Below are 15,376 nucleotides of genomic sequence, written 5' to 3'. Positions count from 1 at the left end.
ATTTGCGTACTGGCTGTGTCAGCAGACTGGAAACCATAGGTTATACATTATTGATGAGTCCTGTCATTGATTGCAACTAATAAGTGCTATTGACAATAAGGGTGAAGAGTGGAGAAAAAGTGTTTATGTGTAGCTTTATGTAGGCTGCAGTTTCGCAAAGGCTGCAAAATGGCTTTTGAATATGTAACGACATTAGTAGCACTTTAGATTAGCTAGTGGCTCTAAGCTCTTTTTGGAAGCTTTGCACTTTGCTCAAGAGTGCAGATTATCTGGATTTTATTACCAAAAAGTTTGTTTATTATTTCCACAAACCAGTATGGTGAGTAGGGGTCGCATGTCTTCATATTGTAAGTCAAGGCCAACAGGTCAAGTTGACTTCCACTAGTCCCTGTGACATCATTAAAGTGCAGGAGAGACGCCTTCAAAGCAACTTTCAGGTTTTATTATCTATTTACAGCAAACATTAAAGACATTATAGACACTTGAGTCTATTATGCTGTATGAAAAGAGCAAAAACCAGAATATTAACTTCTGCCACCATGGAACAAAAAGTTGCACAAAGTCAAGTCTGACTTTTTTTCTCAAACATCGACTGGTCATGGTCGAGTATGTGGTCGTTTTGAACCACGGCACCAAGGATTAAAACTAGTCACATGTGATTAGTTAAATTGAGTGCATCCATCTGCTGCTGTTTGCAAATCTTGTCAGTGTTTTTATAAGAATGTAAAGCTGCCAGTTTATCGAGCACATATAGCTTGCAGCACAATATTTCGGTAGCGTTTGCGGTTCCTGTCTTGTAGTTTACACCACCTAGTTCCTCATTTTTCATCCTGGAAAAATCTGTTTTGTCACGTGATTGCAACTCGTCTACACGAACTGTAAAAAGTCGGTGCAGAGCAAAATATCGACTAGCCAAAGAATTGAGAAGGTGATGCTACCCCTGTTGGTGTATTAAAACAAATCTGTAATATGTTAAAGTTAAACATTAACAACATGCTTTGGGAAGAGGTGAATGTTTCTTGTATGATCAATAAATAAATTTGTGTGAGGAAGCACAACATACTGCTACACAGAAGATTTAAGCTATAAACTAAATGGTTGTTGTAGCAAGTGTTAAACTACACTGAACTACAATATGTATAAAATCACTTTGTGGATTTAAACCAGCTCAACACCCAGTCAAGTTTTTTTTTAATTATGCTTTAGCTTGGAGACGTCATGTTGCCAAAGACTCATCAGATTTGGAACAGCAAGTTAGTACCAGTGAGTGGTTGTCTTTAGAAATGTTCTCATTTTGAAGAATTAAATGGGTCTGTAAGTGTGAATGCATAGTTCTTTTCTAAGTGTCCATCTGTGCTGCATAATTTAGCTGGAGCACCATCTTCTAAGACAAAATGCTTTGATTCATGGGAAAGGAAAGCAGGCCAGTTCGGTTCTCTAAAGTCCAGGTAGCTGCCTTCCAGCAGTTTTTGTAAATTAACTTTGTTGCCAATTAAGCATGTAAAGTATTTCGTATGATTTGCACCGTTTGACCCGACACAGTGAATGGAGACATGAGAAAATGATACGTTTGTTTATTTTAACCAGCCCAAATGTCGAAGAGAACAGCATATTTACCAGCAGAGCCAGACAACTGCAGAGAGTTGATGAATGAAAGATTTAAACCGGCTCCACTGCTTATCAAAACACTTGTCAAAACAAAGACTCTAGTTCATGTAAGTAGACCCGACACATTTAGTCTACAACTATTTTTTTAACGTAATGTGATACATCATATCCTGTTTTACATCAGAACAACAAGATGCATTTGGCTGCAACAAGGAAAATTAAGGAAAAAAAAAATGGTAGTGTTAAACTACCTAGTGTTAACATTCTTCGTTTCAAGAATGCTGTAATCTGTGAAAGCATTAAAACAGCATTATCACACCACACTGACAAGCCTTTATCTCTTTTCTGTCCATCTCTGATAGATGATTATACTGGGGAGTATGTAGCTCACCACTCTCTTAAAATCATATATGATTACACTATTATGTCCTGTTTCAGCATGGGACTCTAAAGCCCTGGAACTCTAGGAAAACACTCTAAAGAGTCTTTAGCTGCTCTAAATACACGCACAGGCTGGAGGTCTACTCTGACCTTTCGCCGCACAGCACCTCTCCTCTGCTCTGTCGGTCTCATCCCTTTCATTTAATCTATCAGCTCAGCTCCGCTGGGCAGCGTCTCTGTCTGCTTCATTATACAATGCGTAAAATTATATTGCTTGACTGCGATGTGCGAGCGCACACAGACACAAGCAGAAAGACTAGGTGATCACACGCACAAAATTCACATACGCTTACATCTCCACAGCATGGCAGCCCACCCTGCTGTCATGGGGTGTTGAGATGAAAAATAAAAGGCTGCCTGATGAACAGCATGGAAACCAGAAGCAGAGAGGGACAGAAGGTAGCAAAAAAAAAAAAAACAAAAAAAGCAATTTAGTTACATACATCAGCAGTACAGGCACTTTTAATTCTCAAAGAGCACTTAGTCACATTTGCAAAAGTGTAATGCATTTAGATTATTGCTTCTCATAAAAAAAATTTCTACTTTTAAATGTTTACTACTTTAAACTGCGCTAAATCTTTGCTCACAAATTTGATCAGTGTTCTGGGGACTGAAGGTATTAACCTTAAGATTTTTAATAGAGAACATGTAACCTGGATGAAGACACGTTGTGTTTGACAGAGGAAAACTGAAGGAAGAGACGCAGCGGTCTCTGCAGATGGATGCTGATTAAATATTGATGGTCAGAGGTGCTGATTAGGACCTGAGTGAGTCCTGAATAAATCCCCTCACCTAAACGGGTAATAACTAGTCCCATGCACTGGCCTTGAACTTTCCTCGACAATTTGTCTAGATTTTTATTGCGCCTCCTGCGGGTCTTTGTGGTGCTTTGTTGACTCGTTTTTTTTTTTTACCTAATACACTGTGCATTCATTACTCTATTGAGCCTACTTAGAGGATTTAACTGTGTTCAAAATGAATTTTAAATGAAAAAAGTTTCTACGCAAGTTAAATGATTTACTTTGCCTTGAAAAACTATTTTGTTTGTTAATTTGCGTTGATAGAAAATGCTGTGTTCACAGGAATACATCTTTATTTTAAAACTTGTTTTATTTGTGCTTGGTCTTGCTGCTTATGAGTTTCATTTTTTTCTGTCTAAAAGTGAGAAATATGGAAGAAAAGGAGTACAAGGTAGCTCAGGGCTTTATTAATATATAACACAATGGAAACTTGTGGTAGGAATAGAACCTTAAGAAGCCTTGCTGCAAGGGTGAATAGATGCAGCAGAAAATCTCACCTTTATACACAAAATCATGTCAGATTTTGCATGTGAAGGTTTCACTTCTCATTGAAATGTTATTCTAAAGCCACCGTATGTAATACTAGCTAAACTAGTTAAGGTGTAACAAGATCTACTTTGGCCCTAAAAGTCGCATCAAGTTAATGCTACACATGTAGAAGTTAAGAGTGAAGCCAATAGACTGAGAATTAGAAAGCAGTCGTCTGCTTTCTCCTTCATTTGACTCGTTGAAGAATGAAAACAGTCACAGCTGCTCCTAATTATCTTACCAGCAAGAAAAAGGAAGTTTTGGAGTCAGTGAATGTTGATTTGAAAGGACACTTGGCAGACATTATGTGCTGACAAAGGAAAAATAAGTAGTAATGTCTGTGGCAATTAGTGCTTTTTCTTTTCTTTTTTTTTTTACATGCTAAACTTTATGCTCACAAACAACTGCTGTACTAATCTGGATGCTAGCTCCTGTGGATCTGGCCTTCATAGGGTTGCTCACCCTCTTGAAGCTACTAATTTGAGTATTTTCATATCCATAGGGATCATCAATACATGGTAGTAATTTTGTAGAAATGCTCGACTCCAAAGACTCTCAGAAAATGCATTTTAAAATAATTACCGTAATATGCTTTGAAAAATAATTGAAAGTCAATTTGTGATTTATTAATGTTTTACACTTTGAAGATTTGCATCTTTTCAGGCTCTAAGATATGACATTACCTTTTTAAGTGAAAACAGGGTTTTGTTTTTGTGCTGCTTTGTCCTAGACTGAAGTTAAAATTACAAACAAAAACTGATAGTGATTCCAGCGTTAAAACACTCACAAGCAACACGACGCATTGCGTGACTCATGAAAACATTTAGGTGGCTGTTTTTAGTTGAACATAATGTTTGAAAGAAACTCAAAATATCTACTTGTTTTTCTTCTTGAACATTAATGACTAATGTTTTTGCTTCTTCCCCCCCTTTTGTTGTTGCAGTTACTTTATTAGACTCCATGTCGGCACTGGCCGACCTTGGCTGGGAGGCTTACCCTAATGAAGGGGTGAGTATCTGCTCTGCACACACACACACACGCAAACTATTTTTATGCTGGAGCTGCCACCAAAAGTATGACTGATTAAATCAAGCAGGTTGCGCTCTCCTTCTTGGGAAACAGGCATGACGTTAGCAGTTCAACTGGGGAGTATTTCAAAAAGCAAAGGGATCTTAGGCACCTGATGCTAAATTTGAGTGGTGGGGGGGGGATTTACGGATTATTTCTGCTGTGCTGAAAATGCATTCACATTGAAGCATCAATTCCTGGTGGTGCTGTAACTTTTGGGATCACTGTAAGGGTGTAAATATTCTTACATAAGGAAGGATGGTGTGTACAGATTTCTGGTGCTCAAGTGCAACATGCAAGGGGAAGAGTGGTGGGGAGGGGATTGTTGCATAACTGGCCTTTTCCAGGTACAGGAACCAGGGGAGCCTAGAGTGCAGTCACCATGACTCAGAAAATGACAAGAGGAGAGGAAAAGAGTAAGAACGCAGCGGGAAAAGCATAAGGGCACATTCAATAGCCTGAGATCTGTACGTCACTGTAGCTTGCTGAATGGCTCAGAATTAATTTCATTTCCTCTCATCCTTCACTTACCCATTCAGCATCGGTGTGTTAAATTGCAGGATGCCACATGCGGTTTCATGGTTTTGTGCAGCTGAGAAACGACTAAAGTGAACAAAAGCCAAGCAATGTTGTTTTCCCAAGCAATCAAGTGTGTAAAGTTCTCCTCAGTGGAATACTCTATTTGTTGGGCCATATTGTGGATGTTTGTGTGTGCTTTCATTCAGAGTCCCTATCAAAGCTGATTGGGACTCTGCTTCGATAGGCATAAGTGGTTCGGTTTAGTTTAGAATATGTATTAGATTCAGGTGAGTGTGGAGGTAGTTTCCAAACTACTTTGAAAAATAACTGACTTAATTCTGAGTTTGTTGTCAACATTTAGGGTCAATTTCTTATTTAGGAATGGAATTTTCACTGCGGAAATGTTTCCCCCAAAACAAACTCTGAAGAGTAAAATTCATGTTTAGATTTCCCACTAACAAAAATACTTCAACACAAACAATAGAAGTGGTGGAGATTTTTTTCAGTGCCCTTTTGTCCAAGTTCTATTAAACAGTTTGACGAGCTTTTTTTTCGTGAACTGTAGGCACAACAAGGACAGCATTTCTTCCCTCAGATTCTGGGCTACAGTTTTAAAGGACTCACTTTCTAAAGCTGATTCACAACAGCTGATTTGTACAGTCAAATTCACATGCTGACAGCATCTACATAGCTACTTACATGACAAGCTTCACTTTGATTAGAACTGCTGTGGTGTGTTACTTTATTAAAATACCTTTGTCAAAGTATTTTTTTTTAACCTTCTCTTTAAACATTTTTACATGATGCATTCTGATAAACTTAGTTTTTAAAGCTTACTCCTGATTTCCCAAAAATTAAGCTGCCATGAAAAGCAGGACCCAACTGGAGAGAGGACACATGTTTAAAAAAAACAACAACAAAAAAACACTTTAAAAGAATCAAGTCAAGAGAAACACACAAAATGGCCACAGGGATCAGAAGACATGATAGAGGCAACAAGATGAGCTGACCAGCGGAGGGATATTTAAACTGGAGACTTGATTACTGGACAAGGAGCAGGTGGTTGATTAGAATCTGGGTGCAGCTGTGAAGGAAAGTGAGTAACTGAAGTTGAACCAAAGAAACCAGATAAAACACACAGAGAACTATGGAGCCGAATCTACATACCAGAATAAAGCACAATGCAAAATTAGATTTCCAAATGTAATGACTAAACTGACAGATAAATGATCAAAGCTATGTTTAGATGACTGGGAAACCTAGGATAACTTTCATTTATCCAAGACCATTATTTTCTCCCAAACATCCCCCTGAAGAATCCAAGTTGTTGCATCTCTGTGCCAAAAACTGCAATTGAGCCATTTAGACATCAGAATACTTTGTAGAACCGACCTCAAGTGAGTCAGGAACCGTTTATGAAGATTTTAATAGTTAACCAGGTTATGGGAACATCTGCACACATTCCTGCTGTCTTGCAGTCTGGTCTGCTGTGCTAAAAGGATTCCTGTGTCTGTTATCGTTTGCTGTTTTGTGCCTTTATGGGTGCATGCACGCCTTTGTCCACTTTTATCCCATAGAGATGAGCCATTAACATCTTCCCTGAGTTGCTAAACTAAAGCTAGACTGGAAAAAACAAAACAAAACAACGAAACAAGAACAGATATGTATTGGCTACAGGGTTTGTAATTTATGAGTCTAGTTGCAGAAATCCATCTTGAATCCTCATTATTCACCCTAAAACAATCGTTTTGGCACAAATAAGCCAACTCCTTGAAGCCAAGAAGATGATGAGAGGGAACTACAGTACTTGTAGGACTTGTAAATTTACTTTACACCTAAATTGACAGGACTTTAATTCTTGCTTAAAGTATTCTTCAGGCCATGTAGGGGATACAACAAGCATGTGGAAAAAGATTTTCCTTTTAGATTAATTTTTACTGAATGTGTTTTTATTATGATAATGTGTATTAGTACTGTGTGTAAACAGTGTGAGTTACATAGTTTAATGTGTTTTTTTTATGTACTGACTTGTAAGACTTGTTAAGCCCAGCACACATTATGCAACTTCAAAAATTGTCCATTACTTGACTCACATCAACCTGTACGAGGTCAACTTTATACTTATTCTGCATAATAGAGGAAAGACTGCATGACTTGTTTCTGATTCAAGCTCAATACCAGAGATGTTTCACAACCAGACGGCTTCATGACAGACGATTCACAGCTTTAGAGGCCGGAGTATAGACTTTAATTTGTTAGAATGGCCCAGTCAAAGTACATCCATCCATCCATTATCTGAACACCCTTCTTCCCTAATGGGGTCGGGAGGGTTGCTGGTGTCTATCTCCAGCTGCGTCCCGGGCGAGAGGCGGGGTTCACCCTGGACAGGTCGCCAGTCTGTCGCAGGGCAACACAAAGACATACAAGACAAACAACCATTCACACACACACTCACACCTAGGGAGAATTTAGAGAAACCAATTAACCTGACAGTCATGTTTTTGGACTGTGGGAGGAAGCCGGAGAACCCGGAGAGAACCCACGCATGCACAGGGAGAACATGCAAACTCCATGCAGAAAGATCCCCGGCCGGGAATCGAACCCAGGACCTTCTTGCTGCAAGGCAACAGCTCTACCAACTGCACCACTTTGCAGCTCAGTCAAAGTACATACTTAAATTAAATTTATATTTTATATTTTTATATTTTTACAAATTTAAAACAGCAACCTTTGGGAAAGTTGCTGTTCTCAAAAGATACCAGTCCATCTTGACACAGGTTGGGCTTGCACTGTTTTCTTTTCTTAGTATAACTTAAAAGCCATATAGCTTTTTCACTTTATGTTTATGCACTACTTTGCCTTAGTCTATCACATGGAGTCCCCAACAAAAAATACACAGTGAAGTTAGTTGTTGTGGTGTGACTTAATGTGAAATAGTTAAAAAAGTTTGAAAACTTCCCTAAGGTACTGTAAACGAAAATAAATGGCCTCCAGGTTTGCTTACGGAGAGAGAGATACAAAATGATAGAAGAGGTGCCAGGGATGTGAGAAGCTTCTGTGTTTCATATCAGAGGATTATCTAGTTGACCTTTGAACCATAATCCTGAGGATTATTCCCAGTGAGAGCCAATTCCCACTAATATGTGACCAGTGTCTACCTGAATTAGCCCAAAAGGACACTTGACCCTCACAGGTCACCGTTAATCCAGGTCGCGTAGGGCCGGATATGGCCGAGACTAAGCAGAGCGACCCACTTCTGTCACCGTTTGGCGGGGGTTGTTCCTCGCAAGAGACATAAAACAGAGACGCCCTAATGATGTTTGAAAAGAGGAGCCCCCACAGCCTCTCAACTCCCCAAGAGGCTCCTCAGCCTTTTTTTTTTCCCTTCCCAGGCTCTATGTCTGTTTTTCCCAAACTCCTCATTCTGTTAAGCCAAGGCTTGTAGGCCAATTATGTCCGCGTAGGTGTAGCCATCAGATGGCTGCAGAAGGACGGATATTAGTTTAAGCTGGTGAATGGTTGAACTTCAACCCCAATCTGACATCTTTGCTTCACTTCAAAGCAATTTGATGAGCTTCAGGCTGATGGACCAAGCAGACCTTCTTTTTTTTTAACCATTCTCAACTTTAATTGACTTTTCCATCAATCAATTAAGTTTTATTTGTGTAGCATATTTCAGCAGCAGGGCATTTCAAAGTGCTTCATATCGTATCAAACACAGAAAAACGATGCAAAATAGAATCAACAATCAAAACACGACATTAAGTCAAGCTCCGTCAATAAATTAGTAAATGATTACGTTTCAAATGCAATCCTAAACAGGTGGGTTTTTAGTCGAGTTTGCCTCCATAAAAGGTTTACTGGTTACACTCCTACTGTGTTATATGGACCAAAATACCTGTTGGTATTTTTATTCCCACTCACGCTCACAATCACGCAGTTTAGAACGATGTAAACAGCCTATCAACGGGCCTCCGGCACCAGGCTCCGTACACCTCTTTCACAGGATTTCGCTCTGGGACTCCGCCGTCCGTCACTGATTTTTGTGCAATTCTATGGTACCTGTTAGTGTCTAGAATTTACAGGGTTTCCGTTACGCGCAATGACCTTCAATCACTCGCTGTTTTTCTTCCGGCACAAGGCTCCGTACTCCTCTTTTTTTGAACAAAATGAACACTGAAAGCGTTTGTGGGCATGGGGCGTGAAGAACAAAAAGAGAGTTAACTCCACACACTTTTCCCAGTTGTACTTTTAGCTTTTAGGCTTTTGTATCAGTGGCCGATATTGGGGGCAACAAAGTTGCTTCACACACACACCTGCCCTTCACACCAGAAAGAAGTGATGATGAACAGACTCTCCAACTAGGGAAATAAGTCGCTCACCAGGAAATGGCAGTAATCCAGCCACTCCAAACTCTGCTTACAAAGAAATAAACAAAGACATTATTATAAAGCCCTCTTTATCCCTCAATGACTATTCTCATAAATGCTTTAATCACCAATCCCTTGGGGCTCAGCTCCTTGCGTTTGTGTGGGTGGATGTGTGTGACCGTCCTGTGATGTCCGACTGCTCTCAGCTCCGCACAGATGGGTCTATTTAGCTGCCAGGCGCCTGTAATTTACCAACTCTTATTTTCCCCTCCTCTCCGTCAATCCCTTTTTCTTCCTCTTTCTTGCGTTGCGTTCTTTTAATTGAATGGCATGTTGCTTATCACAATGGCTATCAAAGTTGTGCGTCCAAAGTGGTTCAGGCTTTATAATTTGTGTTTTCTTTAAATGTTTAAGTTGCTGCTTGACTTTGGTGTCTGTCTTCTGCTTCTTCTTCTTTAGACTGTTGGGTTTCTGGTGGAAAGCAGTTGGATCAAGACGGAGCCGGTTTTGTTTGAGCTCCAACTCATACGCAGTGGAGGCTGGGTAGATTAAAAGCTTCTGAATGTTTTGAGCTCAAAATGTGTGTGTTGATGTGTTTTAGTTCTAAGGACTCAGAAGGGAAATGCATCAAATTTTTTGATGTGATGGTGAGCACTCACATCAGATTAACTTCAGACATTTAATCTCAGCTCAGACTCTGGTCGTTGGATGGTTGCTTTGAAGCAGCCTTGCTGTTTTATTCACTTTAGACTGAGATTGTTCTTATTATAAGAACCTTTGTTTTGTTTTTTTTATCTAATATTGAACTTGTCCAGTCTGATTCTCGTCTCCCATTTCCTGTTGTTACACCGAACTCCGAATTTTGATTGCACCCCTGTTTTTTTATTTGAAGAAATAGCAGAGGTTTTCTAACAGGTTGAAAGCAGCCAATATCTTACCTGTCAGAGATTAACTTTCATATAATTTCCATTTTCTATAAGTCCATATTAGTTAGACGCAGAGGTTAAGGCTCCCTTCTTCGTCAGGTTAATCTGACAATGTAGACTTATGTTGCCTTAAAACAAATTCATTTTCAAATGTTTTAGAAACTTTGAAACCAACACAGCATCTCCTTGTTTCCTTTTGCTTAAAAATACATATTTTCATGGATTTCATATACTATACAATTATTTGGTTAACTTGCAGCAGATATTAGCATGCATTTTTTAAAGGCAATGACTAAATAATCCAAAACACATAATTAGACAATATAACAGCTGTTGAGAAATAAACATTTTGAACAAAGAAATTACTTTCATTTCTAAGTTTATTAGCATGGATGCTAGCCTTTTGTTTGAAATCTTCCGCTCAAACACCTACTTGCATAATCACAAGTTTCACCCCATTCATCCTCCTGCTATATTATAAAAAAACAATTGTAAACTCCAAAATATTCAATTTGACTGACCTAAAAAGCTATTTGTATTGTTAGCATATTAGCTTTTTGTTTTTATCTCTTTAGAGTTAGTCATCAAAAGTACATTGTAGTTTTTTCACTTTGGCTTTGTAAGTAGCCAATTCCTCTTGTCCTTCCTCCTCCTTCGTCTCCTGATTGTGAGGACTTTAATTCAGATCCAGTAGAGTACACATAGTATAAAAAGACACAGAACAAAGGTAATAATCTAATGTCTTAGGATTCTGCTCAATTTTCCATTGATTGGGAGAAAGATTGATTTGTGTATATTTAAGCTCTTGCAGGTGCATGCATATGTACATGAGCATAATAGATTTAGGAGATTTGCAGCTGTAGGTGGAAGTGTGCCCATCGCTTTGCACGTCAAAGCCTCAGTCTTATGACAATGATGGGAGCTCAGAACAAAGATGGTGGTCCTTTCTCTTCTCTCCACCACAGACCAGAACTCGTCCAGATGGTGTTTAAGAGGTTCTGTGTGTGCAGAACAAAATTCATTTATCCTGCACTTGTATGGATCGTATAGCTAAAGTCACTGAAACCACATTGGTTTATTTTCCCTTTTCTCCTTTTATTCATTATGGAGCAGAAATGTTCTCTTTGTGTGTGTGCGGATAGAAATGTTTTTCTGTTCATGCAATAAGTGTTCTCAATTACAGCCTTAGTCAGAAGTGGAAACAGATGGTAGCAGATGACAGGAGACAAAGTAGCTCTGTCCTACCTACCCCTTCTCCTCTCTCTCCCTTCTTCTCCAGGTTTCTCTCATTGTGTCTCAGTTGTTCAATTGCTTCTGCTTCTTAAGTTCTTAATCAGCGTTCTAGAAAGACGCGCCTTCTAGAAAAACTATCTAGGTCTGAGCGAATGTGGAGCATGGTCACAGACATTCCTTCAGCTATCCTGACTCAGATAATCGCACATATCCATGCAGACAGGAAAACAGAACATACGGCCTCAGTGTTGGTTTACGCTAAACCACCGTTCAAGGAGCTTGGGCCAAGTTTTCCCTGCAGCAGTGGCTGAATTACATTGTCTCTGTGTATTGAGCAATGATAAACAAGATTACAGATGAGTAGAGCCGTTGTCAGGCGAGTCGTGAGCAGCTGAATGTACGTCTGCTGTGCTTCAGCTGCATCAACTTTGATTAGAGATTTATATTTTAGTTAAAGAGATTTCCCTTCAGCACATATTTTTCTCCCATTTGTGCTCTTCTCTCCGTCTCTTCATCATTTGCACATTTACTCAGTCTTCCAAACCATCTTTCATCATACTTTTCCTTCTTATTTTCTATCCCCACTTTTTTGTCCCTCGTTTTTAATATTTTAATTCCCCTCTCAGGAAACTGGGTTGTCATCAAAAAGTAAATTTATTGATTTTAAAGTGAAACTCATGTAATTATTATTGTATGTCGTGATACTTTTAAGCATTTGTTTCTCTATTTTTTTTTTTTATCATAATGGCATACAGCTGATAAAAGCCCAAAGTCCAATTTTTCTTAAAAGTTGTAAATTAAATAACATTTTTCAAAATAGTTTTATTACAGAAATGTTAACCTGCTCTGCACTGTTTGTTATATTTTAGTTCAGTTAATAAGTCATGCTAGAAGAAGAAATTAGCATCCTTATAAACTTTAAAAAATGTCCAGGTTTGTATTGGTTTAATTTTTAAACCAACATAGCTAAATAGATTTTACTTCACAAGGCTATAGTTACTCCTGTTGCTTGCTTTACTTTTTTTCCCCCATTTTTTTTTTCACTCAACTTTCTATTCAGGTGCTTGCAGGTATTCTGTGACTAATCCGATTCCTTCGCAGCTTCTTGACTTGATATCAGCAAATAATATGCCAAACGACGTCATCATCGACTCTGGAATCATCACATCTCAAACATCTGGGACTCTGTGCCTCTCCTGTTCCTCCAGACTCTGCAACCTTAATTTCCAAATCAAAAGTTCAAGCAAGACATTTCCGACATTGTAATAGTTTCAGGAGTAGATGACTTCAAACATTGCAACAGTTGTACCCCAGTCTGTATGGCGACTTTCAAGCACTGAGCCCAGCTGCAGTTTGGACCTTGTGAATCACTAAAACTTTTAAACTTTTGGCTTCACAACCCTTTCAAGGCTCTGATTACCCCTACTGCATGTTTGTTTCTCACTTTTTCCTTCCACTTAACCTTTCATTAATATGCACTCTGTGAATAACCAACGTTTTCAGCAATAACTTTTTATGTCTTGTGCTCCTTGTGGAAGGTGTGATTTACTGTCTGCTGGACAACTGTCAAGTCAGCAGTGTTTCTCATGATACTCTAAGCCAAAACTAGGATATAAAACAACATTTCCTTATTAAATAAATGTTTTCATTTGTTCTTAGGTTACTTGCAAGAAACCCAGATTTCCAGAAAAACTGAATTTTAGTTTTTAATTAACTGTAAGCCTCGGTCATCAAAATTAACAACGTATCACTCAGAGATACATATAATGCAAGTTTCACCTATTGAAGATAATTGTTGAAGGAAAATGTTTTTAATGGATATTAAACACCTGTACGTAAAAAAACAATAATCTCATAGTGTCCTAAAACCTTAAGCCAGCGTTGAAATGTAATTGAAAGAGTAAGAAAGCACATTCCTCTCTTTATCATTCTCAGTGGGAGGAGATCAGTGTGATGGATGAGAGGAACACCCCGATGAGGACTTACCAGGTGTGCAGTGTAATGGAGGCCAATCAAAACAACTGGCTGCGGACGCGGCACATCAGCCGGGAGGGAGCGCAGCGAGTCTACATCGAAATCAAATTCACCCTGAGAGACTGCAACAGCCTGCCAGGGGTCTCTGGCACCTGTAAAGAGGTCTGCATCATTTTGCACACAGGCAATAACAGGGACATCATGCGAGCTTGAGATATAAGAAACGTCTGTGTCCTGATCTTCTCTTTTTGTTACGTTTTGCTCCCCCTGAACACATGGAAATTGTCCAGCAATGCTGCTGCTGTTTTGTGACTGCTCACTGTGAAGACCGTTTAAACAAAAACAGCTTTTTTTGTTTTTTGTAAAGGCAGAATCAATATCACAGTCAGATTTGAAACATAGTTATGGAACATTTGTTAATCTGCCTCTATGGGCTACTTGAATCAGAGGTTTTTTTTGTTTTTTTTTTCATAGTAACCTGACTTACTTTTGACATTTTAAAAATGGGGAAACATTCTATATTTATGATTGAAACATTTATAAATTGGGAATAAATAATCCCTAAGCACATGCAGTGGAAGTTTCAGAGACAAAAGATTAGTGTTTTTATGATAGAACTGAATGAAGTACCTCAACAGTAAATAAACATTTAATTCATTATGCTGGATAATTTTACAACATTTTGCCTTCTTAATTTGCTCGTAGGCAGCACATTAACATATTTATTCATGTCAGGCTTATGGAGAGTTGACTTGAAATGTTTGTAATTTAATTATCACTTGGATGAAATTAGTGCTTCTCTTGAGCATAACACATTATGCTGCAGAGCAGCAAAGGAGCATTGTTTCATTTTGTCTGCCTTTTATCTTCAATAAGCAGTAAAAACAAACACAGACAGGCTGAAGTGCACTTTGTCAGATATTGAATAGATGAAGAATTATGAGACAAGAAAAGGAAAATAAAGGATGAAACAAAATTTTACATGTATTTGAATGTTTTTCTACAACTTTTTTTTTTTCTTTTTTCAATGTGGTTACTGAGGTGAGAATTTGAAGTAACACACCCACACAGCTACTTGTTCATTACAGTGAAAACACTCCCAAACATTCAGACAACTGGCAGGAATTTTAACAAATGAACAAATACTAGTTTATCACTGGTTAAAGTTAAAAAGTCTGCCTGCTTGACATTTATCCAACCTGAATATTGACATATGCTTTTGTTTTGCAGACTTTCAACATGTACTACTATGAGTCCAACAATGCCAACTTGTGGTTCATCAAGGAAAGCCAGTATGTCAAGATTGACACTATCGCTGCAGATGAGAGCTTTACACAGGTATGGGCACACACTCACATACCTGGAATGAAATAGCTCATGTCCTGCATTTATGAATATCTCTAGTGTTATGATCGATAAACTATAATTTTAACACTTCTGTTAAAAAAGTTGGCCATCTTATTACTGATATCTCAGATAATATTCCTCAGATTCAATGAAATGCAATTAAAAATACCAGAGCCTTTATGCCCACCCACATAAACATCTTTAACAATTCTTATTTTTAAATTGAACAAATGTTTAAAAATTATATTTGCAAATTTGACAATATATTTCGTAAAAGGGAAAGGTTGCATAATGAAACTTGATAAGATAGGCTTTTGAACAATAAACATTTCTTGAGTAATAAATAAAATTGGACTTTATACTTGGGTATTCTGCTCCATTTAGCTGGGAAATTATCAGCACTCGGTAGAGATGAGCTGTTGTTTTGGCAACTGAAGTTAGTATGATTTCATCAATTAATTGAAAATTCACACATCAAGACATTTTGTGGACAGTTTCAAGTTACTAACTTTGTTGACTACCAACTTGCTTATACTCATCCTTAAAAACTACATATCCTACA

The 15,376-nt window shown here is 38.3% G+C and overlaps 1 protein-coding gene across 6 annotated transcripts in view; it reads left to right on the top strand.

Moving 5' to 3' along the window:
• epha4b (eph receptor A4b) overlaps positions 1–15,376 on the top strand; it is a 104,013-nt gene that overhangs the window by 15,392 nt on the left and 73,245 nt on the right. For 4 of the 6 annotated variants that reach the window (XR_006372343.1, XM_044134202.1, XM_044134203.1 and 1 more), the window contains exons 2-4: positions 4,321–4,385; positions 13,429–13,629; positions 14,698–14,805. Coding sequence is in view for 5 of the 6 variants with exons in the window: in XM_044134202.1 (XP_043990137.1) it covers positions 4,321–4,385; positions 13,429–13,629; positions 14,698–14,805 (374 nt within the window). In the remaining variant the exon portion in view is untranslated. Of the gene's footprint in view, positions 1–3,663; positions 3,896–4,116; positions 4,205–4,320; positions 4,386–13,428; positions 13,630–14,697; positions 14,806–15,376 lie in introns of those variants that run through there. The other 2 variants (XM_044134205.1, XM_044134206.1) reach the window with 2 other exon arrangements.

This window comes from Gambusia affinis, linkage group LG12 (genome assembly GCF_019740435.1).
Source record: "Gambusia affinis linkage group LG12, SWU_Gaff_1.0, whole genome shotgun sequence".
Lineage (NCBI taxonomy): Eukaryota > Metazoa > Chordata > Actinopteri > Cyprinodontiformes > Poeciliidae > Gambusia > Gambusia affinis.
Note: the sequence above shows the minus strand (reverse complement) of the source record. Positions and strands in the feature narration are given on the sequence as shown.